Below are 27362 nucleotides of genomic sequence, written 5' to 3' on the forward strand. Positions count from 1 at the left end.
CTCTGTTGTGAAGTATGCCACTGTGCATGTTCCAAGTGAGCTATAGATTTAAATAAGCAAATTCTTTGCAGATTCCAGCGTACTGGTTTATAAGTACATGTATTTGAGAAGCAGCCTGTATATCTTTTCAGGATCTGCTATGATGAAAGCCTCTGCCTACATTTTCAACATTAGCCTCCCACATTCAACGTCAGCCTCTCACCCCCAGTTAGCACCCAAGATAGGGCTTTGGTGTTCACGATTTGTCAGTTTTTAGCCAAAAGGAAAAACATAATGTATGTGACAGTGCAAGGACAAACTAAAGTGCAGTGATGAACAATGCAATACAAAACAGAGTCATGCCCTTCTGCATCTACTGAAGTCCACTACTTTGCAGTGGCTCTCCTATGTATGTTTCCATCTTGGATGTACAAGCTAGCAGCCGGGACAAAGTCATGAGCAGAGTTGCCAAGCACTGTTGTGCTGTCAGTGTGTGTGGGGTGGGGGGGGAGCACTCTCTGCAAGCTCCCCCAAACACACACACTTCCCCAAACCCAAAAGATTGTCCAGCATGCTGACCTCAACCAGAAGTGAGGTTGGCACATTGGAGACCTGGATAGCTTAGCCCAATCTCATCAAAAGCTAAGCACAATCAGCCCTGTCTAGTCTTTGGATGGGAGACCTCCTAAGAATCCCAGGGTCATGACATGGAGGCAGGCAATGGCAAGCCACCTCTGAACTTCTCAAGCATTGAAAACCCAGTGGGGTTGCCGTGGATCAGCGGTGACCGGATGGCACTTTTGACCATAGACTGGAGAGCTGTCTTCCCTCCACCCTGACATTTGTGAGGAAGGACCCATAGGGTGAAGGGCACAGTCCCTGATAACTTCATCCTACCGCCAAGTGAGTGTTCCCTGTTGAAATTAATGGCCACGCCTATCCACTTTATTTCCTAATCCAGGATTGACTTCCGATATTAAAGGATCAGGATTGTAAAAAGACGTGTGATATTGCTCCGAACGCAACGTTTTGAATGCCTCTGCTTTCCCCTTCTTATTTTCACTCCTAAGTCATTATTAGCAGGTTGCTAAATTGCATGTTCCACTCTCCAGAAAAGCAAAAAAGAAGGTCAGGGATTTGCTTTGCATTTTCGTACTGTCTCTATAATCAGTACAGGGCTAGTCCGTCATGAAAGTGTACAGGTGGTCATTTGCACAAACGGATGGCCAGTGCCAATAACTCTGAGATTCAAGAGTCATTGGTGCAATACACCATATGTCCTAGAGAAAAAGGAGGAGGGTGTACTTGGCTGGAAATTACTGCTTACATGCCAATTTTTTGTTAGGTTTTGGAGAGATTAGCTATGTCGCCATGATGATCCTGCCTCTTGACATCAAGAAGCACATTTCTAGCAATAAAGGGAGAAAAAACACAATGCAGCATGTAGTACTGAACGCAGAATTAAGGACACTGTAATCAATCACACAATGCAAGTGCAATAAATCCATATAGTACAACTGGATACATGCAAGGATGTGTAAGGCAGGGAAAATCTCAGTCCCTCTTTCCTCCTTTCTGGTTGATGCCTCTCCATCCAAGTAACACTTCCTACCCTCCAAGCCTGGTGTAATGGTTAGGAGCAGCAGCTTCTAATCTGGAGAAATGGGTTTGATTCCCCACTTCTCCACATGTAGCTAGCTGGGTGACCGTGGGTCAATTGCAGTTCTGTCATTGCTCTCTCAGCCTCAGCTACCTGACAGGGTGTCTGTTGTGGGGAGAGGAAGGGTAGGTGATTGTAAGCCATTTTGAGACACCTTCAGGTAGTAAAATGCAGGGCACAAAAGCCCAGCTCTTCTTCTTCTTCTTCTTCTTCTTCTTCTTCTTCTTCTTCTTCTTCTTCTTCTTCTTCTTCTGTACCACCACCACCACCACCACCCTACACACTGGTACACAGCCCATGCAGCATCTTCCCCCTCACTGTCCTCTTCCCATTTCCCCTGTCTGAGTAATCAGGTTCTCACTTCTGGTCACATTTCTGCTTGTTGTTTTCATCCCTCAGATAATCTCATCTTTTTAAAAAATACCTTTTTTGCACACCAGCATTTTCCCCATCACCGCCTTCACCCCTTTTCCATCTAGTTCAGACTTTATCAACCAGGGTTTAATGAAACCCTGGGGTTTCTTGATGACCCTGGAAGGATTTCACAAATGGGTGTGAGTTAATTATTTTTTATATATATATTTTTTTTAAATGTAGGACATTTATTGGGTGATAGGACGTTTCCCATTAGAGCAGGAGACCCAGACTCCCTGCAACATCCCATGCCCATCCAGGCTTAACATGGATTTTAACATGAGATCTGAATAGTGTGCTGTTTTACGCCATCTCCCTTGTTGTGTGTTATGCTTTTTCAACAGCTGGTTTTATGGTACTGTCGGTCTCTGCTCTCACAGGGGGCAGAGTCCAGGGCTAGGGATGCCGGGACCCAGGTAGGACCTGGGGACCACCTGGAATTATAGCTCATCTTCAGACTAGAGAGATCAGTTTGCAAGGAGAAAATGGCTGCTTTGGAAGGTGGACTCCATAGCATTGTCCTCCATTGAGGTCCCTCCCCACCCTAAATCCCACCCACTCACGACTCCAACCCCAAAGTCTCCAGATATTTACCATCCCAGAGCTGACAACCCTATCCAGGGCTGTAGTTAGTGTTTAAGACTCCTGCCAGGAGCGGGGATCCCCACTTTGGGGCTCTCCCACAGGACCATTAAGTAGGATGGCAGGGGAATTTACCAGCCACAAACTGAGACCTAGGCCTCTGTCATTGGTAATGCAGTGATGTCACTTCCTGCGCTCTGGATCCCAGCTGCAGGGAGACATTGGCTCCCCAGGTGCATGGATGTGGCAAGATAGTCACAGCAGTGACTGGAGCTGCTGTAGGTCATAAGTAATCCTGCTGGGAGGTCTTACTTAGGGCCCCTCCGCTTCATGCATAGACTTGTGGCCTAGACAGTCACCTCAGCACCCCTACTGGGCAGGCCAGCCTAAGTGCAAAGATTGGTGCTGTGCTGGTCTGAAGGGTAACTAGGCCTTAATGTGCTTAAGTTTCAGGATGATGGCTTTCATTTGAATGTTAGGAGAGGCTAATTGTAAGAGCAATTGAAAATGGAACCATTTACTAGCAGGCATGGTTGACAGCTCTCCCTTGCTGAAGGCCTTCAAGCAGAGGCTGAACAGCAATCTATAGTGGGAGTTCTAGCTCTGGATTTCCTGCTCTGAGCAGGGAGTGGGGCTAGATGGCCTTTAAGATCCCTTGCCAGTGTAGGATTCCTTGCCCAAACTTAACTTCTGGAGCCAGCTCTGGATCCAAACTCTAAGAGCTCTAATGCGTTTTCTGAACTCAGCACAAACAATTTTTGATTGTGATTCATACATGGCAGGGGTGGCCGAACTGTGACTCTCCAGATATCCCTGGACTACAATTCCCATGAATCACTACATGATCATTGTAGTCCATAGACTTCTGGAGAGCCACAGTTTGGCCACCTTTGATATATGGGGAAAGGACCAGAACGGTGCCTCCTTACAGTGAATGATCCCTAGCCTTTACAGTCCAAACCAAACAACCGTTTCCTCAGAGTAAGCCCCATTGACTAAGATTCTGAGTAGACCTGTTTAGGATTCCTCTCTGTGCTGAGGCCTACTTCTACTCCCGCCTTACCTCTGCTTCCCTTCCCTTGAAAAGGTACTTGACATCGCCATTATATTGCCTTTCTCTTCTTCATCCTTTCCCTCAGCAGATCCCTCCTGGGCCGTTCTCTGTTAGAGTGGTACAAACATCAGCAAGTAGCCATGCAGCGTCTGGCTGCTTGATGCCTCCTACCTACCCTTGGAGCAGATGTCACCTCAATCCATTAAATGTCTTGGCCTGGCCTTCCTGCATCTAGGGCTGCCAAGAGCCTCATCTATTACTGTTCCCAAATCATGAGTCAGTCCCTGACTTGAAATCCTGGAGGTGGGGAAAGCATGAATAATGTTTGTTGGGGTTTTCAATCTGCATTCTGAATCCAAGGACAAGTATCGAAGGTGGGCTGGATTCTTTAAAAGAAAAGCTTACATGAATTTTATTGTGATTGTCGAAACCAATCGTGTACCAATCGTGTACATCCACCCCTTGACATTTGGTCCATCATAGCGGTTTTTCGGCTCTGTGTAACAACAACAAAAGTACACAGGGCCTGTAAGACGGAATTGTTCTGCCAGGCCTATGGTTGGGGCTAGAGATAACACCAAGAGTATACGGGCCTCCCTGCTTAAAAATCCACCCATCAGATAAACCCTCTAGAATTTTATCTCTCCTTCCCTAGTTCAGTTTAACAGTCTATTATTATGCTTTGAGAGCCAGTTTGGTGTAGTGGTTAGGAGTGCGGACTTCTAATCTGGTGAGCCAGGTTTGATTCCCTGCTTCTCTCCCACATGCAGCCAGCTGGGTGACCTTGGGCTTGCCACGGCACTGATAAAGCTGTTCTGACCGGGCAGTGATATCAGGGCTCTCTCAGCCTCACCCACCCCACAGGGTGTCTGTTGTGGGGAGAGGAAAGGGAAGACGAATGTAAGCCACTTTGAGACTCCTTCGGGTAGAGAAAAGTGGCATATAAGAACCAACTCTTCTTCAGTAATATCAGGGCTCTCTCAGCCTCACCTCCCTCACAGGGTGGCTGTTGTGCGGAGGGGAAAGGGAAGGCGGCAAATGTAAGCCAATTTGACATTCTTTCAGGGAGAGAAAAGCAGCATATAAGAACCAACTCTTCTTCTTCTTCTTCTTCTTCTTCTTTGAGGAGGAGGAGGTTTTTAAATCTTAAATTCCAAATAACATCTAATACCCTCCTCATTAAAGCCATTCTATTCAGAGACCTGAATGAGATACATTAGCCATTTTTAGAAGCTGACAATGTTCTGATGTGGTTTGACTGTTTAACGTGTGATTACTTTTAACTTTGATTTGTTTTTAACCCAGTTTGTTGGTTTTAATCTTCTAATAAATAATAATAAATTTTAATTTTATAGCTTTGATTTGTAGTTATAGCTTATGTTTGATCACTTTTAAATCTAATCCACCCTGAGCCGCTAAGGGAAGAGCAAAATATAAATGAAAAAAATATATAATAATGAAAAATAATATAAACCAAACAGAGAATTAAATATTGGAAATCCATGTGTTTGGTTTTAAATAGATTTAAATAAATAGATAAAATAAATTTAATTTAAAATATTTGTTTAAAGAAATAAATATTAGAAACTCATCTGTTTATTTCTTTATTTGGTTTGTACCCCATAGGGACCTATTATTCTCTTCTGTGCCATCTTGTCCTCACAACCACCACCCTGCGAGGTAGGTTCAGCTAAGTATTATGGGCCGCAACAAGCTTCTGTGGCAGTATGGAGATCTGAACCTGGGTTTCCCAGGCCCTAGTCAGCCTTTCTGAACTTTTTTACCATTGAGAAGCCCCTGAAACATTCTTCAGGCTTCAAGAAACCCCAGAAGTGGTGCAATCGTGCAGAATACAGTTGGGGAGCATAGCTGTGGACATGCCCACCTGAGGGCCCTCCCCTTCCCACCCTCTCCAGGCCCATCATTGGCCATTGGGGGGGTGGGGTGTCAACATGACCATATATGGTTATGTCATCTGATAATTGTTTAACAAATTAAAACATATATAAAAATGAACTAACTCTCAGTCATTCAGGAGACCCTTCCGGGGCTTTCAAACCCCCCAGCTGAGAAAACCTGCTCTAACCACTACTCCACACTGGCTGGAGCAGGGTCAAGCTCCCAAACCGATTACAGAGAGACATCAGCTATTCCTGACTTCATGCAAACGTTCAGACCTTCTTGATGATTCTTTAATGTATATCCCCTCATTGATTTAATCCAGCTTGTAAACACAGTGTCCCAAAAAGCTGGACTTTCCATTTTAGGTATAAAACCTCCAGATGCAATTCTCTTACCTGTCCCTTTAGCTGTCAGTTCAGATGTTAAACCTGAAGCATTTTGAGACTCATCCACTTAACAGATGTGGTCAAAGGAGGACCTTTGAAATCCAGGCTTTGTTTACTCTGCATGTGCATTAAGGGATCCATTAGCTGTTTTTGCAGAGCAGGGCTTTTCCTGCTGCCATTAAGTGAAATCCTTTTACCCCGGCCAAATGCTTGAGATTTGCAAAGGTTCTTTCCCTCCCTACCCCCAATTTTTTTTTTTTTGGCAATTTGACACCTAAGAAAAAACATCCAGGACCATGAAGAGCAGTTCTCTCTGCCTTCCTCTTTGTTCCCTTCTCAGTCACTTCTACCTTGCCTGTCATTTTCCTTTAGTATCTTGCTTCCATTTAATGTTCCATTTTTTAAATTACCTTTATATAATTCGGAAGATAATTGCACATTGTTCTGTGTCTGCTACCCCCTTTCCACTGTTCTTCTCTCCTGCCTACCTTTCTCACCCTTCTCCTTTGCCTTTTTTCCCTTTATTCATTTAAAATCTCCCTTCCCCCTAGCAGTTTCTGTTCAAGAAGCACTTATACACTCGGGGCACCCATCTCTGGCTTTATCACCGTTCTCTTCGGCATGTCTTTACTGTCCTTCCTCTGTTAGGCCTGGCCCTGACCATGGCAGCCTTCCAATGGGTGGAGACTGCAGACGCATCACTTTAGTCTGTGAGTGAACGGAGCAATCTGTGCTTCTTGCTGCCTACGTACCCGTTTGAAAACTGTGCCTGTAGAATCCACGCTGCAGCATAAAAGATGCACCAGAGACAGTTTTTGGAGGGTTTTTTTTTTCCTCTTGTTGCTAGGCTGATTTTTTTTTTTTTTTTTTTTTTTTTTTGGCCGCATGCAGCACTCATGACTGTTTTGTGGGTTTTTGGTCTCTAAATGTATAAGGTCTCCGTGATTGAGGGAATTAATGGCATATACTGGATTCTTCACCACTGTAATTGTGATGCTGCAGAGATACAAGCTTTGGAGATTTCCATGCATAAAGTGTGACTCCCCAGCCTCCTCATCTTGCTTCAGCCTAAATGCCCCCCTCAAGGGCTATTCTTGGGTGATGATGGACCCCCGAGAATATCTTTTCGTGAGCCAGAAGATGAAGTTGAGGTTTTTTTTGTACCCAGCTTTTTAGTACCCAAAGGAGTCTCAAAGCAGCTTGCAATCACCTTCCCTTCCTCTCCCCTGTGAGCAGGTAGGGCTCAGAGAGCTCTGAGAGAATTATGACTAGCCCAAGGTCACCCAGCTGGCTGCATGTGGAGGAATGGGGAATCAAACTGGGTTCTCCAGATCAGAGGCCACCACTCCTAACCACAAGATCAAGCGTGGCTTTTCTCTACCAGAAAGAGTCTCAAAGCAGCTTACAGTTACCTTCTCTTTCTTCTCCCACAACAGACACCCTCTGAGGTAGGTGAGGCTGAGAGAGCCCTGATATTACTGAAGAAGAAGAGTTGGTTCTTATATGCCACTTTACCTGACGGAGTCTCAAAGTGGCTTATAGTTGCCTTCCCTTTCCTCTCCCCACAACAGACACCCTGTGAGGTAGATGAGGTCTGATATCACTGCTTGGTCCAAATAGCTTTATTAGTACTGTGGCCAGCCCAAAGTCACCCAGCTCGTTGCATGTGGGGGAGTGCGGAATCAAACTCAGCTTGCCAGTTAGAAGTCTGCACTCCTAACCACTACACCAATCCCTCTGGAGAAGACAACTGTAAAAGACAAATCTCTCTCCATCCACTTTTTCCTCCTGCTCTAAAGGAATTGCTGTTTTAAATTTTAATGCCAGGTAAAAATGAGTGTATATCAGGCTTTCTCAACCAGGGTTTCGTGAAACCCTGGGGTTTCATGACAGCCCTGGAAAGTTTCCCGAATGGGTGAGAGTTAATATATTTTTAATATATTTTTAAAATTTGTTAAACATTTATTGGATAATATGGCCATATATGATCATGGCAACCCCCCCTCTCAAAATGGCCAGTGATGGGCCTGGAGGTGGTGGGAAGGGGAGGGGCCCCGGGTGGGCATGTCCACAGCTCTGCTTCCCAAGCATGTTTGGGCTACTTCTGGGGTTTCTTGAAGCCGGGAGAATATTTCTGGGGGTTCTCAACGGTAAAAAAAGCTGAGAAAGGCTGGTGTATGTGATGCACACATCGAGTGTGATTCACAATAAAGGACTGAAATTTGGAGTATTAAAACAGGGAGTCCGTGTGCCCAAAAAATGAGATGTACTCCTGCTATAAGAATATACAACACCAAATACTAGATTGCCCACAGTAATACAAACATGGCAGATGACTCCCCTTACGTGCAGCTCAAGATGAAGGTTTAGGGAATAGAGAAAGCTGCAGGGGAAAATCAGATGGTACAGTTCGTAGTCTGAATGGGAGTGTGCCAAGGGAAATATTTGTTCAACAGCCAAGGAGTTTTGGGGTTCCTGATGAGAATTTGCCAGGGTGAGAGAGGCAAGTAATTCAGGGACGCTCCAAAGATTACTGCCTGATTGGACGGAGTTGTGGTGAGGGAGTTCCCTCTGGCATGGAAAATAAAGAAATGGGGGGTAAGTAGTGCATGAGAGATGGTTTTAGTGCGATCACTGGGAATTCGCCAGAGGCAAACAGTACTAATTAAACATACCGCTATTTAAATTAGATACTGATGTCACCCGAGTCCCTTTTGTTAGACAGGAACATCGCAATGCAACAGAATGCTCCCTAAGAGGACTTGGAGTCAAAATGCCTTGAACAATAAGGTGAATGGAACCTCGACACATGTTGGGTTATGGGGGCACAACCGGATTCATAGACATATGCTGGGGGAATTCAACTTTAAAAGTGCTTGTTTGCTCAGCACTGCCTCAGGGGACAGGGGAGGAGGAATTTTCCTCCCATTTCACTTTGGCCAGGGGCAATGGTATTGTTGACCCTTTTATCTGGCTCCACATACAATAGGAAGGAGGATAAAAGGGCAGTGAGAACTGACATAGAGAACCCTCCATCCCAAGTAAAAGTGTGGAGGGAATCAGATAATATACACAGGACTCAAGATCAAGATTAAAGGGGTGTTGAATCCAGTCTTCTGGGGGAAAGGTTTGGGGAAGAGGTCCCTTTGAAGAAGAAGAAGAGTTGGTTTTTATACCCCACTTTTCTCAGCCCGAAGGAGTCTCAAAGCGGCTTAAAATCGCCCTCCCTTCCTCTCCCCACAACAGACACCCTGTGAGGTAGGTGGGGCTGAGAGAGCCCTGACAGGACTGCTCAGTCAGAACAGCTCTACCAGGGGTGTGACAAGCCCAAGGTCACCCAGCCGGCTGCCTGTGGAGGAGCGGGGAATCAAACCTGGCTCACCAGATTAGAAGCTGACGCCCTTCACTACACTGTGCTGGGTACACCAACAGAAATGCTAAAAAGGGTATTGTAGGACCTGCATGGACAAAAACTATATGAGTCATAATAAGAAGGAGAATTGGGCAAGACTGATTGAAACATTTGGTGCAATCCAGGTCACAGGCCGACAGAATGAAGGTTCAAAGAGCATGGCAGCAGTATGGGGGAAACTGTGTTGTTTCTGGTGCTTACATTTCGTAGAGAAGAACGTCATATTTGTTTTGCTATGACCTGATTCTGAAAACATCATCCTAGGATTAATCCAGTTGAGATCATGTGTGAGTGCTGAATTAGCCCCTTTTGTAATTAACAAACGTGCTCCCTTAGGATTCTGTAGCAGGACAACTTGGTTTTCCATAATTAATAAATTATTGCTTTTCAGTAAAAGACGGGCTCGGGCTGCTCTCTGATAACTCTTCTGCTTGCTTCCAGCTTGAAGAGTGATTAAACAGTTAGAACAGATCAGTGTTTTGCTCAGATTTCAGTCCACAATCTGCTATATGCAACTGTTAGAAACAGAACTGCTAAGAGCCCCCCATGGGTCGCTGGGCACAGATTCCAGCTGCCCCCCCCCCATGACTCTGATCCAAACAAAATAAATCACTTGACTAACTGTTATCATGCATCTTATCTTTCTTATATATATAATAAGAAAAGGAATTGCGTTCCACCTGTCTGTCCTTCGGGGCAGGCATAATTCATCAGAAAATAGAACTAGAAATCTCAAAATTGGCCACCATCTTCAGGATGACCACGAGAGTTCCATGGCCAGAAATCAAAGGAATTGGAATATCTGGGTGCTGTGCATCTCCAGCCTTCCCCTCGTGTTACACCTTACGCTTCTTAGATTTCAACAAATGAAAGGCATGAAAACAGGGATGGTAGACAGGACAGTGGAGAACATAATACACTGGTTAAAAAGCATCTCTGCATATGACAAAGAACAAAAACCGGTGCAAGTTGGGCACAGATAGTGGCTGGGTTGCGAAATGCCAATCACATAAGGAGGTGGGGGACAGTATCTATAATTTACTGCTGGAAAAAAAAATAACTGTTGGAGGGTTTGTTTTGTGGCTGGTGTAACTTTGAATCTTGTAATTATCAGTGGTCCCCAACCCCTGGTCTGGAGACCGGTACCGGTCCGTAGATTAGTCAGTACCGGGCCACAGCTCCTCCACGTCCTCCTCCCCGGCTGCTGCCTTGGGGGCTGCCCTGCCACTCTGCCGCGGCTCACCTTTGGTGCTCTCTGGCAGCCGCCATGGCTGGGGCTCCCCCTTTGCATGGCACTGCGCAGCTGCTGCTGGCAGTGCCCCCCAGTGGGTGACGGGAAGTCAGGGGCACCGGTGGGAAAGGAAGTGGAGCAGGGGCTCAGGTGGCAGCAATGTCCCCCAGCAAAAGACTACCCCCCCCCCGGGCCTCAGTAAAATTGTCAAGCATTGACTGGTCCCTGGTGATAAAAAGGTTGGGGACCACTGTTGTAATTCATAATTTTCGAAGTTGCTAATGTAAAATTGTGTAATTTGTAAGCTGGCGTGGGTTACTTGAAAGATTTGTACATAAAAGAGTTGTGTATATTTTGAAAAATCAGCTGTATATATAGAGAGTTGTAGAATGGAGATAATTTAATAACAAATATTTTACCTCCAGAAATATTTTACCTCCCCACGTGCTAGTTGCAATGGAAGCTAGTATGGTGGTTTAAGTGTTGGAATAGGATCTGTGAAGCCCAGGTTTGAATCACTATACTGCCACGGAAGCTTCCTAAGCGACTGGTTGCTTAGCTGCTAAAGATCCCGGAAGCCTGTCTGAAAGAAAGCTAACAACCCCGGCAGACTGTGGTTCTTTACTAATGAAATTGCCTCTTTAAAGCCTTCAGCTTACGATGTGAATGTGATGATAGATCAGTCGTTCCGTTAATCAATTAGAAACCAAGCAGAGGGGTCTTTGTTTCTCTGTTGCATCTGCTCTGACTTTTTTCCTTTTCCTTTTCCTTCAGTACTTCCTTATGCAGGAGAATAAATGGTAATTAAAATGTGCAGGATAAAAAGATGGAGCAGCCAGTGCTTGTACCACCAGGACCTGACAGCTTTCACTACTTCACCAGAGAGTCTCTTGCAGCTATTGAACAACGCATTGCTGCAGAAAAGGCTAAGCAGTCCAAACAAGACCGCAAAGACACCGACGACGAAAATGGCCCCAAACCGAGCAGTGACTTGGAGGCGGGCAAATCGTTGCCCTTCATTTATGGAGACATACCTCCAGGAATGGTGGCTGAACCCTTGGAGGACCTGGATCCCTTTTACATTAACAAAAAAGTGAGTGAGTTCCAGTGAACAATTTCCATTCTTCCTTTTTTGGTTATGAATCCTGCTTTCCTTTCCCCCTGTACAGGTTTGTTTTCTGCAGGCAGGTATACAACCTGCAATTGATAGGTGCCCCCATTTGAGTTCTTGGTGATTTCTGGTCAACCAGCTTTGAAACAATATTTCCCAGTCAGATGTGGGGATTTTTTTAATGTTGTTCTAACAAATAATTGACAAATCTTCCCTTCGAATTTTAGTCCATTTTTTCATCTCTCAGACCGATTATGCACTGGAGGTTTCATGCTGTGCTGCACCCACATGGGGGAGCATTTGGCCCGGTGCACCTCATCTGCCCCCTATTTGTACTCCTGCATGGGAGCTGGGGCAGTGAAGATCCCAGTGCATAAACGGTCCCAGACAGTTATCCAGAAAATCCCAGGAACAGACTATCTAAAACTGGAAGTATTAAATATGTCTAAATCCAGCATGTATAACCTATTTCACATCAAACGATTTGTAAAGGTGCTTATTCATTCGCTGGCTAAAGGTTAGAAATGTTGTTTCTAATAACTGGAAGCATCATTAGCTTCTTTCAAAACATGATCACAATTTCTGGCTTGGGGTCTTCCAGCTCAAGTTGTGAGAGACCTTGGCCTTCCATGTTCCAGGCTTGGAGACAGACAAGGAGCGGGGTTTGGGGTGGGCACTATGTTGGCTGCAGCACTAGTCACTTTTGGGGGAAACCCAGAAATAATGGAGGATAGCTGTAGGAATCACCTGAAAGTCTAGTAGAGTTTATAATAGTTTCTAATAGAGTTTCCAGCAGTTCCTGGAGCAACCCTTCATATATTTTGAGATTGAATAGAGATATTGAAGTACGAATTTTCGCACAAGTGAGAGGAACAACCACTGAGGAAAATTCCCTTTGAAAACGGGAGATATCTGGAACCCGTTCTGGTTGGATGCTACAATAAACCTACATAATAAGAAGAGACTTTTTACTTTTCTTTATCCTGTATTAGTTTTGTTAATATTGTTAGTAGCCTTGGAATAGGTTTTTTTCTCTTTTTGTGTAGACACTACAAACCGTCCCTTTTGTCTGTATTTCCACATCAGGAGAAAACATATTCGAATCCTGCCTAGAATTTCTATGAGCACAAGACCATGGTGTGATTTCGACTGATTCTGCTTCCCCCAGGGGACCTATGATTCATCCCCAAGTTATTTCTAGAGATCCCTCATTCCGTAAGAGCACTTTTTAGGGCAGTGGTTCTCAACCTGGGGGTCGGGACTCTTTAGGGGGTGAATGACCCTTTCACAGGGGTTGCAGCAGGGTCAACCAACTTATATACAATCATGAACAATGGGGGGCTTTTTGCACGGCTTCAAAATCGCACAATGGTTGCCAATTGGAAACGCTATTGATTTGCCATAACGCACGACGTCGTAGACAATCTGCAACACTCCTGAAACCGATCAGCAAAAAGCGCTTCGTTGTAGCGCTTTCAGGGGAATCCCAAAAAGTGGATTCACCCTCCGGAAAGCGCTACACTCTTGCAAACAATCTGCAACACTAGCGATAAAGACCTGTGCGTTAACATTGTTGCGGTTTCTTCAAAGTCCCTCCTCCTGAGCCTGTCCTCCAAACTTCCGGCGAAGCGATCGCCATTTTTTTTTCTCCGAGCGAGCGGGGATAAACGCACCAGCGAGCCTCTTTCTGTTTAGAGGCTTCCCTGGCTTCAGTCCTTCACCTTTAGTCACTAAGCACAAACCACATAAAAGCCCGTTTGCTGAAATAAAGTCCCTTTATTTTTTACACATAAATTCAGCCGAAAATCGGGCCCGTGAGAGGGGGGGGGATTTTTTTTTATCACTCGAGGCAGCGTGGCAACGATCATACGATCAAACGACAGCTCACATTAGGCAGCTGGATGGGTCTCTCCGTTGCAACGAATCTACACAGATTCGTTACAATGGGTCTGTTTTTTTTTTTAAAAAAAAACCTTTCTTAAAGGGAAAGGGGCTATTTGGGAGCATGCTAACGGCTGCCCATTGGCTGCTTGACGGCCAGGGGCGGGACGAGCTTGGAAATAGTGCTTCCTTTTCTGCCGAGACCGGAAGCTGCGGGAAACGCTACAAAACGCAACTGGATTCCACTACAAAGGCAGGTATGCATAACGACGAATTCCACTATTTTAAATGGCGATTTTTCGTTCAGTGACCAATTTGCAACAAAGATCCCGGTGCGAAAAGCCCCTGGATCTTCACGCCATTGGTCAGTTTCGGTTTAATTTCTGTGAAAGAACATGTGCATAATTTTACGGTTGGAGGTCACCACAATATGAGGAACTGTATAAAAGGGTTGCGACGTTAGGAAGGTTGAGAACCACTGCTTTAGGGGGGTAACTTAAACTGCGTATGAGAGTGGCGAAATGGTGAAAAGCACCCCTCCCTGGCCCACGTGGGAATTCTAGGCAGGAGCCAAGTTGTGTGATGTATGCTATGTTTCCCTATCTTTAATTATGCTGTCCTGGAATTGCCTTGTATCAAATCAGAACATTGGTCCACCAAAGTCATACTGGCAACAGCCTTCCATGGTCTCAGACAGAGGTCTTTCACATCCCCTGCTGCTTGGCCCTTTTGTCTGGAGATGCTGGCGATTGAACCTCGGACCTCTAAGCAGATGCTGTACCATTGAGCTATAGCCATTTTCCCATGCTTGTGATAAAAATTCGCCACAGAAATGATTCACAACGAACCTGTATCTGCTGTACCAACACTTGACCCAGCTGGAACAAGGCTTCTTTTGAAAGCCAAAGTCTCTGCTGCCGGCTGAGTGGTTTCATAATACCTGGTCCTTGGTACTTAGAGCAAAGAGATCTTCCATTACCTTTGCTACAGCCATGTCTCAGCCCATATCTGCTTGATCAAACCGTGCCAGTTGGTCTGGATAAGGAACAAATGCCCTGAATTCTAACGAGTTTCTTATTAGAGTTTTTTAGACATTCCCATGAACACATTTGGATGAAAATGAGGATAAAATCTGACAAAATAAATCACTGTTTTAACTTCCCAGAACAGCAGAGTTAGGCAAGGTTTTGCCAAGAATTACTCTGCTCTGCTGAGCATTTTCTTAAAACCTGTGTAAATCTAGGATGCACCTGGCAAACTGAACTGTTCTATGGAGCTGATTATGTAATGGATATCTCTTCTATCATGTTTGATTTCTGCTTTCAAGTTACCTGATATTGTTGATCACTGCAAATCATTTCCTGGCAAGGGTTGACTTCCGTACAAAGAACATATGTTTCATTGGTTTGGTTGCTGACCTGAGAGGCTCATTTTTGTTCACTGTAAGATGGCACTCTTCTGCCAGGTGAGGCCATTGTGGCCTAATATCATAAGGGTTTCCGTCCTCTCCTCTCAGCCCCCCCCCTCCTGCTTTTGGGATGGGCATATGCACCTGGCCAGACTGAAGATGGTTGGTGGGTGGGGTGGAGGGAATTGTTTCAAAGTTTTTTAAAGGATGTTTTTAATCTGTTTATGAATGTTTTTATTTATTGACTAGGGACAACCCCTTGCATTCAGGAATACAACGGCGCTAGATTGGAGGGGTGGGATGGAAGAACTCTGCAGATGGCCTCTCCCTCCCCGCAGAACCTGGAAAGGCTGCAGGCTGGGGGTCCCCAAGAAGGGAGCTCACCGGCAGGGGCAGCTCTCACACGGCAGGGATCTGCAGCCTCCAAGCCTCAGAGGGAAGTGGAAGGAGGAGGGGGTGGTCATGTGTAGGGGACGGAAGGAGATTGGCTGGCCGCTGGACAGACAGGCAAGCCAATTAGAGGAAGAGGCACTCAGGGGCAGGACAGACACCCAGAGTGGGTGTTAAGTGCTGAGTGGCACTTAAGCCATGAGACACACTCCAACCCTTTACCAGAAGTGGAACAGAAGTATAAACCATCTTGAGTCTGATTGTGGAGAGGGGTGGTATATAAATCAATCAATAAAGATGGAAACAAGCAGAAAAGCAGACATGTCTGCTTATTCGCCAATATATAAGCCTCTTGAACTAACAGGGCTACTGTTTCTTCCTGTTCTGACTGGATTTTTATCCTCCTGCATCGTTTTGGCTCTGCTCCATCCTTGTATCACCTTTCCGACATCACATGTGCCCGCTTCTCCTGATACAGAAACAAGACATTTAGCAAAGCAGGTAGCATGGTTATTATTTGAAGCAACCTGTGGGTTTGCCGAAAGGTGATATTCTTTTTTTAAAAGTAGTAGCAGTCATGAGATGAAACATGAGATGAAACCTCAGCTTTTTGACCTCGGCTGGTCACTAAACAACAAGGTGGAACTATAGAGAGAATTGATTCTGTATACATGAGGATATACAACTGAACGGGCTGGGGACAGCTTATTTCTCCTGATACTTTTACTCATGTCTGCAATGCCTTGAGAGCTCACAAATATCGTTGATTGTGCCAGATGTCACCCAAGACAGAGCACTGGGTATGTATAGCATGGAACGATCTGGGAGCCAGGAAACTTGGTGGGTTGGTTAATACATGGGTGTCGTACTAAATGGCTCCTTTGTGTTGAGCCTAAATATCGCTGGCATCCATTGGACTTGAGAATGCGTTCTCGGGATTCTCTGACATGTGAGAAACCCACCGAAGCAGATGGATCTTTCTCCCTTGCTTGGCAAATATTCAGGTAAGTTATCAAACTATGACTTCCTTTGCAGTCTTTTCGAAAGAATGGTTGTACTAATGGATTTGGTGACTGTTCTTGGCTACCGTGATACAAAAGGACAGTCGGCTAGGCAAGAATCAGGTCTAGACTAGGGGCACCTCCAATTGGTGGAAATTACTGATTGCTGGGCATTCTGGAGGAATCTACTGTTGGCTACTGCTTATTTTATTCTCTTTTGTTTATCTAGTCTATGTAATTTTTATCAATTAATTATATTATGAACTACCCTTGTTCTCATGATTTTTATATGCCATTAAAGTTTTTTTAATTTGAATTTGACTGTTTTTGTCTTTTAAAAAGAAGACTACTTAAAAAAAAAGACGTGTATAGATGGAAATTGCTTTCACAATGTGTTTTCTTTTTCTTACAGACTTTTATAGTATTGAATAGAGGGAAGGCAATTTTTCGATTCAGTGCCACTCCCGCCGTATACCTTTTAACTCCTTTCAACCCTCTCCGAAAAATAGCTATTAAGATTTTGGTACATTCATATCCTTTTCAAGCGGCTGTTTTGGGAAACAGGGTATGTGTTGGATTGTTGTGGGGGTTTTTTTGTGGGTTGTGGGTTGTTGCTAACAAATAATTTTTGGCTCAACTCCTTTATGTCCCTAAGCCAGTGAGAAAAATTTGAAACCATTTAATCACCAACGCATATGACTTCTAAATTTTCTAGACCCAGTCTCCTGTTGCCGTTTCGAAAAGGATCATCATTATACGTCCATTCCAGGGAATAGATTAATGAGCACTCAGATCCTTCCTTGAATTTCTGTGGCTGGGAAACAAATCGGGGGGGGGGGATGCATGCATGCAACTACTCTGTTGTGCATGTGAATTCCCTTATAACAAAATCTTCAGTGAAAATGTCAGCTGTGGGTTCATATTCTTGCACAGATAAGTTAACCTGCATTTGGGCAGGAAATGTAATACTGAGAATTACTAATTTACTATTCTAGTGTGAAGATTTGTATAACCTTCTTTTGCAAGTTGTACACTCAAGTGGAGAAATGAGATAATATTAGATTCTGGACTTCATTCTTCTTTCTTTATATGGTCATGTGAAGCTAGTGTCTACTTTTTTTGGGGGGGGGGCTTGCTGAGCTGTGAGGTGGGCCTCAATGGGACCACGGGTACTTTTAAAGTATGGTACTCTGTGCTTCTACTCTTACGCTCTCGATCCACTGAAACATTTGGGCATACAACTTACTTCAAGCACATGAGACCTGTCTCAGCCACAGTGTGATCCCAAGGAAAATTAAACCCTTCTAAGGCCACTGAAATCAGCGGCCTTAGAAAAGTACATCTCTACTTTGGATGGCCCTGCTGATCACATAATTCAGAAATAAACATTGAAACTAGAAGTCAGAATATACAGTGTCGATAGGCACTGAGCTTCTTCTTTTTTTTAATTGTATGGAAGATTTTAGTTTCGGTTACTATGTTAAGTAGACCTGGATAGCTGGAAGGGGCATCTAACAGCAGCAGAGGATGGGCATCCATTTTTTTTACTAGCCCTGATTAAAAAAATAAAAGGAGGCTGAAAGGGGAAGCAATACAGAAGCAGGTGGTGCTAGTAGTCCCAGGATGGGCTCTTTTCCCTCTCCCAAGAAGAACAAGGGGAGCAGCCATTGTTTTCCAGAGTGCTTTTGTCCAGGCTTAGCTTCTCATTGGCCGATTCCGCACAAGCAGAAAAGGCCAGGTGGGTGCTCATATGGAAGCGGGGTTAATCACTGTCGGGCCGGCCCCCTCCTGGTCATGGCACACATTAGGCTATCGTTGCCTCGCTTTAAGGGAGCGCAAATATTTTCCACATTCCCTTAAGTGCTCTGGGGGCCAACAGGGCCTCATCCCCATCCTATGGAGGCCCAGAGGGGGAAAATACCCTACATGGTTCCACGGCGCTTTGTGGCACAGTGGACCCAGTTTGGGCATTGTGCCCCCCCCCCATGGAAGGTTGGATTGCATTCTAGTGCAATCCCTGCAACAGACACCCCCCCCCCCCGCTGCACCCTCGTGTGGCGGAACCTTCCCTCTGGGTTTGTGTCCGTAGGGATGCAAAAATCCAGGGTGGGCAGCATCCACCACTGAAATGTGTCCCCCGTGGGGACACAGGAAGCAGCGGAGCATGCTGCTGCACTGCAATGCAGCAGTGGCACCCTGGAGTGGTGCCACTAGTGTTGAATTGCCCATTGTGAAACTGACTTGCCTTCTATAAGCCAAGCATAAACCCAAGTCAGGATCCCGTCATTCAGTTTTGTTGGGACTCTAATAAGTCAATTAATATCTCTCTCTCTCTGCAGGAAACCAGGCTTTGCTTTCAAGGCATTGTGATCTAAAATGAAGCTGACCCCTAGCAGCTAAACAACGCCAACATTTCACAAAGAAATTATACTTATTAATTTATAACAGGGTTCCTTGATGACCCTGGAAAGGTTTTGTGAATTTATTCATTTATTTATTTATTTAGATTTTTATACCACCCTTCCATAAGGCTCTGGGCGGTTTACATAAAATGTCATAGGGTGATTACTTAGAACATTATAACAAATATAACAACCATAACGTAACATGTCAACCAGAATAATATTTCAACAGGAATAGTAACTTTGACAGAACCCTCATGTAGGTCAGATAAGTTCAGTCATGGAAGGGGGTGTCTGAGGGGGGAAACAGTAGATGTTGTTGGGTCTGTCAGCCTCAAGAAAATACCTGATGGAGGAGCTCCCTTTTGCAGACCCTGTGAAATTGTGGAAGTTCAGGCAGGGCCCTAATCTCTTCCACCAGGTGGTGGCCAGGACAGAGAAGGCTCTGGCCCTTGTTGAGGTTCAACATGCTTCTTTGAGGCCAGGGATCTGCAGCCACTTGGAGGTGGCAGAGCATAGGGCTCTTTTGGGGGTATAGGCAGATAGACAGTCTCTCAGGTACACTGGACCTGATTTGAAGTTAATTAACTTTTAAAATGTTTTTTAAATTTGTTAAACATTTATCAGCTGATATGACTATATGGTCATGGCAACCCCCCTCTCAAAATGGCCAGTGATAGGCCTGGAGGGGGTGGAAAGGGAAGGGACCCTGGGTGGGCAGGTATACTGCTCTGCTTCCCAGCCATTTTCTGCATGATCGCATCACTTCTGCATGAAGTTTCTCGAAGCCTGAAGAATGTTTCAACAGTTAAAAAAAGGTTCAGGATGGCTGGTCTACTCAGTCTACTCTTTTTTGGCCATCAGATCGCAGCCAATTTATGGTGAACACCAAGGGCAGGGGTGTCCAAACTGTGGCTCTCCAGATACCCATGAACTATCTGGACAGCCACAGTTTGGCCACCCCTGCCCTAGGGTTTTCGGGTATGAAATGTTTAAAGATGGCTTGCCATGAGGGTTATGCGCGTTGGCGTCCAAATTGGCCATTACAGGCTGACACAGCCAGTGCCGTGCCGTGGCAGGGGAGGGGAGGTGCAGGTGCCAGTGCGTCAGTCGGTGCACTCACACAGGCATGGAGCTCTGCATGTGTGTGGTAAGTTGTGAACCGGCGCCGGAGCCTCCCCTCCCCACTGGCTGTGTCAGCCTGGAATGGCCGATTTGGATGCCACCACACACAACCCTACTTGCCATTGCCTGCCTCTGCCTAGCAATCCTGGTATCCTCACCAGGGCAATCCTGCTTAAGCTTCCAAGATATGACAAGACTTTACTAGCTTGCAGTATCCATAAAGGTACTTAGATGGAAAGGGTAAGAATTTGAGGTTCATACATGAACAGCTGTCTTTGGGCCATGATCCCAGGCTTCCACTGTTTGCTTGCATTTCCAAAGCCTGTCCCAGGCATGATACAGGACTGTTAAAATGTAACCGTGACATAACAGAATCAGTCAATCAAACTTTATTACAGTCGTTCAGATGAAGTTATATGAAGTCATTACATAACAGTAGTTGTGCTGAATATGCTTATGTTTCTGTATCATTGGTCAGCTCTGTTACAATGGATGGAAGATAGATTATTGCATCAAATAGCCCTTGTGTTTCTTGAGTCTCTAAATCAGTGGTTCTCAACCTGGGGGTCGGGACCCCTTTGGGAGTCAAATGACCCTTTCACAGGGGTCGCAGCAGGGCAAGTATTTTGGCCGGCGGGGGGAGGGGCACTGCCACTGTTGCCGCTCCTTCTGTAGGCGTCCGCGCATGGTGGGACAAGAGGCAGAATTGAACTGAGAACTGAAAAAACCAATTTATATACAATCATGAACAATGGATCTTCACGCCATTGGTCAGTTTCAGTTTAATTTCTGTGAAAGAACACTTGCATAATTTTATGGTTGGGGGTCACCACAACATGAGGAACTGTATTAAAGGGTCACAGCATTAGGAAGGTTGAGAACCACTGCCCCAAATAATAAGGGATTTTGCTTCTTATGTGTCTACATGTGCACAGCCGTTTACATTTTGACCTGTGTTAAATTTCGTTGTGACTGGAGAGTCTGCATGAGATCCTTAAATAGCTTTTTTAAAAATTAAAGTCATAGCTCCTCTACTGAGCAACAAAATGAGATTATCATATTGAATGATTCGAAATAGAATTCTATCACACCATTTCTTGTATCTAAATTTCATCCGTTTTTACTAGTATTCGCTGTGGTCTGGAATACCTAAATATAAGAATACATGGCAGTATTTATTTTGGGGAGAAAAATTTTCATCTGAAAAGAATGCCCCATTGATTTTAGATTTTGCTTCTCAATTAATTAAGTGATTTCTTGCTTATGTTCCTTAACAATTTAACCTACATTATTCAGCATGCTCATTATGTGCACTATTTTGACCAACTGCGTATTTATGACCCTAAGTAACCCTCCAGAATGGACAAAGAATGTAGAGTAAGTTGGAATTTATTCTTAAATTGCACGTTTCACTGCATTATATAGAATGAATTACATTAGAGCTGATACAAACTTTGTCATGTATTCAGTGGAGGATATGGCTCAATCCCGCGCGCCCTTTGTGCATGAGCACATGATTGCACGCACCCAGTGAAGTTTTTTGTCTTCCTTCCAATACCAGTTCTGCTGTGCCACATAGCCGTCTGCATTTGGAAGCAGGGGAGTCACAATCCTAATAGCAAAATTACACAGTGACTTGAACGGGATTGATAAAAAGGAGTGGTCAACATAGGAAATTTTAGACTCTGGTCAATGGTTTTATGGGAGAGCTTCAACTTTCACACTAGCTGTCCTGGAAACTACACATCCCAGAATGTACTGTGGGAAGGAAGTGGAAGGACAAAAATGGGAGCAAAGCAGGCAGCTGCAACTTCCTATCACCAAATTATTAAATTTACATCCACATCGCCCTCTTGGCAGAAGAAAGGAGTCTTTGGAATGAATTTGTTTTAAACTGGTATATAAATTAATGTAGGATTTTAATGTTATCCTTTAATTATATTGTTTTTTATTGTTTAATATGCTTGTTGTTACTGCCCTGAGCCCTTGGGGAAAGGTGGATTATAAATAATATTATTATTACTATTATTTATTTATTATGATTAGCTTTATATCCCGCTTCTCCTGACTGTGTTGTCTTGTGGTGGCTTACAAAATAAAACAATAAAACAGTGGACTCCATAAAATCCCCAAACAATATGAAAACCATTATTATGCTGCCAGGTGGGCTTGGTCCCTGGACTTTTGCCTCCTAGTTTAGCTGTTCTGGCACCACTAGACTAATGACTTCATCATCCTATGTGTTAATTCCTTATTGAGCTTCACATCACAAGAAATGGCTGCTAGCCTAGGAAGCTTTTGGAAAGGATCAAATACCTGAGGGAGAATTGCAGTCCAATTTCAGGAACACAGGATGCTGGATGGGTCTTCAGCCATCTTTTCAAACAATGCTGGCTGTATGAGAACTAAAGCAGCTCAACATATGCCATTGGTGTGCCATAAGACTGTAGCCTATAAAGTTCATTCATGCTGCAGCTCTGCCTCACAAGAAGAAAGGAATAATAGCATGGGCTCCTCCCAATTCAGAATTCCAAGGCCCAAGTTATCTATCTATCTATCTATCTATCTATCTATCTATCTATCTATCTATCTATCTATCTATCTATCTATCTATCTATCTATCTATCTATCTATCTATCTATCTATCTATCTATCTATCTATCTATCTATCTATCTATCTATCTATCTATCTATCTATCTATCTATCTATCTATCTATCTATCTATCTATCTATCTATCTATCTATCTATCTATCTATCTATCTATCTATCTATCAATCATCGCCCTTCCCAGGGCAGTTTACATAAAACGTATAAATAATGCATGAATCAATCCACTGTCGGTCCTAAGAGCCAGGCAACGAGTCACTGGAGGACAATAGTAGTGTATATGTTTTGACCAGTATCTTATTTGTATGTTTCTAAATGTTGGCGGGGGGCGGGGGGAGCTAAATAGGATGTGCACAGGAGTCCAGCTGTAGCTTGGGACCTTCAATGGCTCTTAGCAGCCTTGGTTTTTCCCATTGGACTTTGCTCGGCACCTCAGCAGCCCTGAAAATGACATACACTGCAGGAACTCCCATGACCAATAGGGGTCAGTGTTCAGATCCAACAAGGCAGTGGGGTCACCGCCACTGTTGCTGCTTCTCCTGAAGGCACCCACCAATTTACTTACTTACTTACTTACTTACTTACTTACTTACTTACTTACTTACTTACTTACTTACTTACTTACTTACTTACTTACTTGGATTTTTATGCCACCCATTCTTTGCGGCTCTGGGCAGTTTACATGGAACGCTACATAAATTTACACGGAACAATATAACAATTTATAACATTATATAATTTTCAGTAGAACATCACAATCTAACAGTAACAATTACAACACAACAAGAATAACAACAACGCTGGGGAGATCAAATTGTTCAGTCATGGCAGGGTGTCTGAGGGGGGGAACAGCAGATGTTTCGAGTCAGTTGACCTCAAGCAAATGCCTGGTGGAGGAGCTCCCTTTTGCAGGCCCTGCGGAACTGGGGGAGTTCAGGCAGGGCTCTGATTTCCTCAGGGAGCTCGTTCCACCAGGTGGGCGCCAGTTTATATACAATTTATAACCAGTTTATATACAATCATGAACAATGGATCTTCACGCCATTGGTCAGTTTTGGTTTAATTTCTGTGAAGGAACACTTGCATAATTTTATGGTTGGGGTCACCACAACATGAGGAACTGCATTAAAGGGTCGCGGCATTAGGAAGGATGAGAACCACTGCTCTAGTGGATGTAACCCATTTTTGATGTTATTGTTGATAGATCAAGATGGGTGGCCATGATAGTCTGTCGGTAGAGTAGAAAAGACCAGGAGTCTAGTAGCACCTTAAAGACTAACAAGATTTGTGGCAGAGCATAAGCTATCATGAGTCACTGCTAAGGACACCAAATTGGTTACCAGTCCAAAGAAATAAAAACATTAATTGGTCAGTTAAAATCTGGAAAAAATTCATGCCATTCCTTCTGAATGACTTAAATCAGCGGTCCGCAACCTTTTTTATGTTGCAGCTTGCTGCAAAGAAGTGGGGGGAGAGGGTGACCCGGGGCCCACACGTGCACGGCAGGTCCACACATGCGTGTTTGCTCCAGTGGTGTGCCGGCGGCGCTCTTCCCTCTCCACCCCCCTCCCGCAGCAAGAAGCTTGTTGGGCCGCAAGCTAATTGGCCGCTTTGGTGGCCGATTTGCTTGTGGCCTGGCAAGCTTCTCGCTGTGGGGGGGGGGCGGAGAGAGGGAGCTGCGGCCCGCTGCCAAGGCTCTCACGGCCGCGGACCAGGGGTTGGGGACCACTGACTTAAATGATAGCCTGACTGGTGGGCTCAGCCTTTGGCAGTTTTATTTACTATCATTGAACATTGATTGACAATACAGGACAAATACCGAATGCCTAGCTGAATGCAGTTGTAATTCCAATATTTTTAAAAGGGGACCAGTTACTGTAGACCAAACAGACTGCTGTCTGTTGTAGGGAAATTGTATGCCAGGCATCTATTAAATAAACTTATTGCCTGGATGACAGAGCATAACATTCTAGGATCTGAATAGGTTGGATTTCGCCAAGGAATGGCTACCTTACATTGTCCTTACTCATTCAATAAATAAATATAGTGGATGTCAGGGATCTAAATCCAAGTGGGTAGCCGTGTTGGTCTGAAGTAGCACAACAAAATTTGAGTTCATTGGCATCTTTAAGACCAACAAAGATTTGTTGAAGGTGTGAGCTTTCTCATGCATCCACTCTTCCTCAGTCTAATGAACTACCATCATAACAGTGGAAATATAAGGCAAAAAGCTAATTATGGTAAATTAGTAAACTGTGTCACAACAGCTAAATTCAGCCATATGATGCCATATGATAATTCTTTGCTAAAACAGCCAATCAGTCCCCTTGAGTTCAGTTATAGTTCACAAAAACATTGGAGAAATAAAACTATGCTAGTAATTAATGGCTGTCAGTTGTTGCTGGCCTCATCCATTCCCACCCAAGTGTGAAAACATCCCTGCAAGTGACAAGCAGTGCTGGCAACTATCTTGTCTTAAAACCAGAGAGTTAAATTCAAAATTACATTATATATTACTAACCTCACATTACAATGACGTTGACCCAAATAAAATCAATTGAAAAGAAGAGAGGATTGCAAGGAATGTGAATATAAGAGTTGAATGATGATAGCATGCATAGTGAGATAAAGAACCTATGTCCTTGTTGAGTCCAGCGTATGCCATTGTTTTGAGTGTTGTAATAACTTTCTGCAATCTCCCTTTCTGGTCTATTCTTGAAGTTCCTTTGCAATAAAACAGCTACTTTATTGAATGTCCTGGAAGAGGTTGAAGTGTTCCCCTACAGGTTTTTCAGTCCTGTGGTCTTTGATGTCAGACTTGTGTCCATTAATTCTTTGGCGGAGGTTTGGCCAAGATGAACATGGAGAGGCAGTTATTATTCTTAATTGGGAAATTGTACTCCCAGACAAATTGTCAGATTAGATATTCCTCAAATGGGAATTTAACTCCCGAGATGGAAACTAACAAAGGAGTCACTGCTCACTTCTTCAGATACATAAATGTAACAATGACTCACAAAAGCTCATACCCTGCCAGAAATTTTGTTAGTCTTTAAGGTGTTGCTGGACTTGTGCTTTTTTTCTGCTGATACTATTGTGTTCATGTTTTGAAACTCTGAGTTTTATTCATTTTAATGGAATTAATAATTTGGCTGTTTTCCCAGGTACACTTTCACAGGAATATATACATTTGAGTCACTTATAAAAATAATTGCAAGGGGCTTTTGTATTGATGGTTTTACCTTTCTCCGGGATCCCTGGAACTGGCTCGATTTCACTGTCATTACATTTGCGTAAGTTTTCCATTCCTTTCTCTCTCCCTCTTCCCAGTTCTTTTTAAATAAGTGGCATCCAAAGATGAGCAGTTTTGAATAAAATTAGCATGTATTTTTATACAGTAATAGCTTGTAGAATATAGATTCTTCAGAAATTAACATTAATAGGTATGTGTCAAAATAATAACATTCTTAAATTTTGAATCACTATTTAACATAAAGAATTATTTGATTGAACATAAAGTAAGAGTATGTGATAGTTATAGTACTGTTACTAATTCCTAATTTCTATGCAGTATATGTGGATATACTGTATAGAAATTAATAATGCTGCCGTGTTGGTGTCGTGGCAGCCTGGTGCAGTGGCTGAGAGTGGCAACTGTATACTGCCAGCTTGGTGTAGTGGTTAAGAGCGGCAGCTTCTAATCTGGCGAGCTGGATTTGGATTCCCTGCTCCTCCCCTACATGCAGCCAGCTGGGTGACCTTGGGCTCGCCACAGCACTGATAAAGCTGTTCTGACCAAGCAGTAATATCAGGGCTCTCTCAGCCTCACCCACCTCACAGGGTGTCTGTTGAGGGGAGAGAAAAGGGAAGGCGATTGTAAGCTGCTTTGAGACTCCTTCTGGTAGAGAAAAGTGGCATATAAAAACCAACTTCTTTCTCTTTCATATTTGTACATACACAAATACACTGAATAGAAATTAGTTAGGAATTAGTAACGGTATTATGACTTTTATATCATCAGTAATTATAATAGAGCTGTTATACAACTGTTACTTTCAGAACTATAACTAAGTAATATAACTACTGTTTATATATAGCTATTACATATACACAATAAGGTAATCTATATGTATTAGCTTATTTTTCATGCATTCAGGCTTGCCCCAAAGTGGTCTGGAAAGAATAATGAATAAGAATCTTTTGTGCAATTATGCTGATACTAGTACTATGCTAGTACTAGTAATTTTGGTGCTAGTTACTAGTACTAGTAACTATGCTGGTCACAGTTATGCACAATTAATCAGTGCTGTCTCTCAGGAAGTCCATCTTGAGAAATATCCTCCTGTTTCTCATCCAGCTGTTCATTGTTGCCTGCCTTTATTATAACAGGGCATTGTTTGTATCTTTGTAAATTCATATATATTGCAGTTGTAATAAAGTGTATATTACAATTGTAGTAAATTCATATATATTACAGCTATAGTAAAGTAGTGGACTGCATGATACGGTAGTTACTGACAAAGGTGCTAGTTTCAGGTCCTGCACTTCCCCAATCGTACCGGAAGAGGAGCTGATTTCTGTTCATATTAGTAAGTTACTAAATCAGAAAGTTAGACTTCGACAGTAAACTCAGTATGGTTCATATGTTCCCCTGGCGACATTTAAGTTTAACTGATCACCTTTGAAAGATCTTAATGCAAGGTAAATTGCAGTGGAAGGTAAACACTGGATTACTGCTGTTTTGATTCTCCCCCCCCCAAAAAAAAAAATTACTCCGAACGGTTTTGATGAAAGACCCCCAAATAATCAGCTTAA

The 27362-nt window shown here is 43.8% G+C and overlaps 1 protein-coding gene across 4 annotated transcripts in view; it reads left to right on the forward strand.

The window, feature by feature from the left end:
- The window catches only part of LOC143829274 (sodium channel protein type 1 subunit alpha), a 134337-nt gene that overhangs the window by 52687 nt on the left and 54288 nt on the right, over positions 1–27362 (forward strand). For all 4 annotated transcript variants that reach the window (XM_077319834.1, XM_077319836.1, XM_077319835.1 and 1 more), the window contains exons 2-5: positions 11395–11713; positions 16824–16941; positions 21225–21315; positions 25712–25840. In XM_077319834.1, the coding sequence (XP_077175949.1) occupies positions 11447–11713; positions 16824–16941; positions 21225–21315; positions 25712–25840 (605 nt within the window). In that variant the 5' untranslated portion in view covers positions 11395–11446. The remainder of the gene's footprint in view (positions 1–11394; positions 11714–16823; positions 16942–21224; positions 21316–25711; positions 25841–27362) is intronic.

Source organism: Paroedura picta, chromosome 2, assembly GCF_049243985.1.
Source record: "Paroedura picta isolate Pp20150507F chromosome 2, Ppicta_v3.0, whole genome shotgun sequence".
Classification (NCBI taxonomy): domain Eukaryota; kingdom Metazoa; phylum Chordata; class Lepidosauria; order Squamata; family Gekkonidae; genus Paroedura; species Paroedura picta.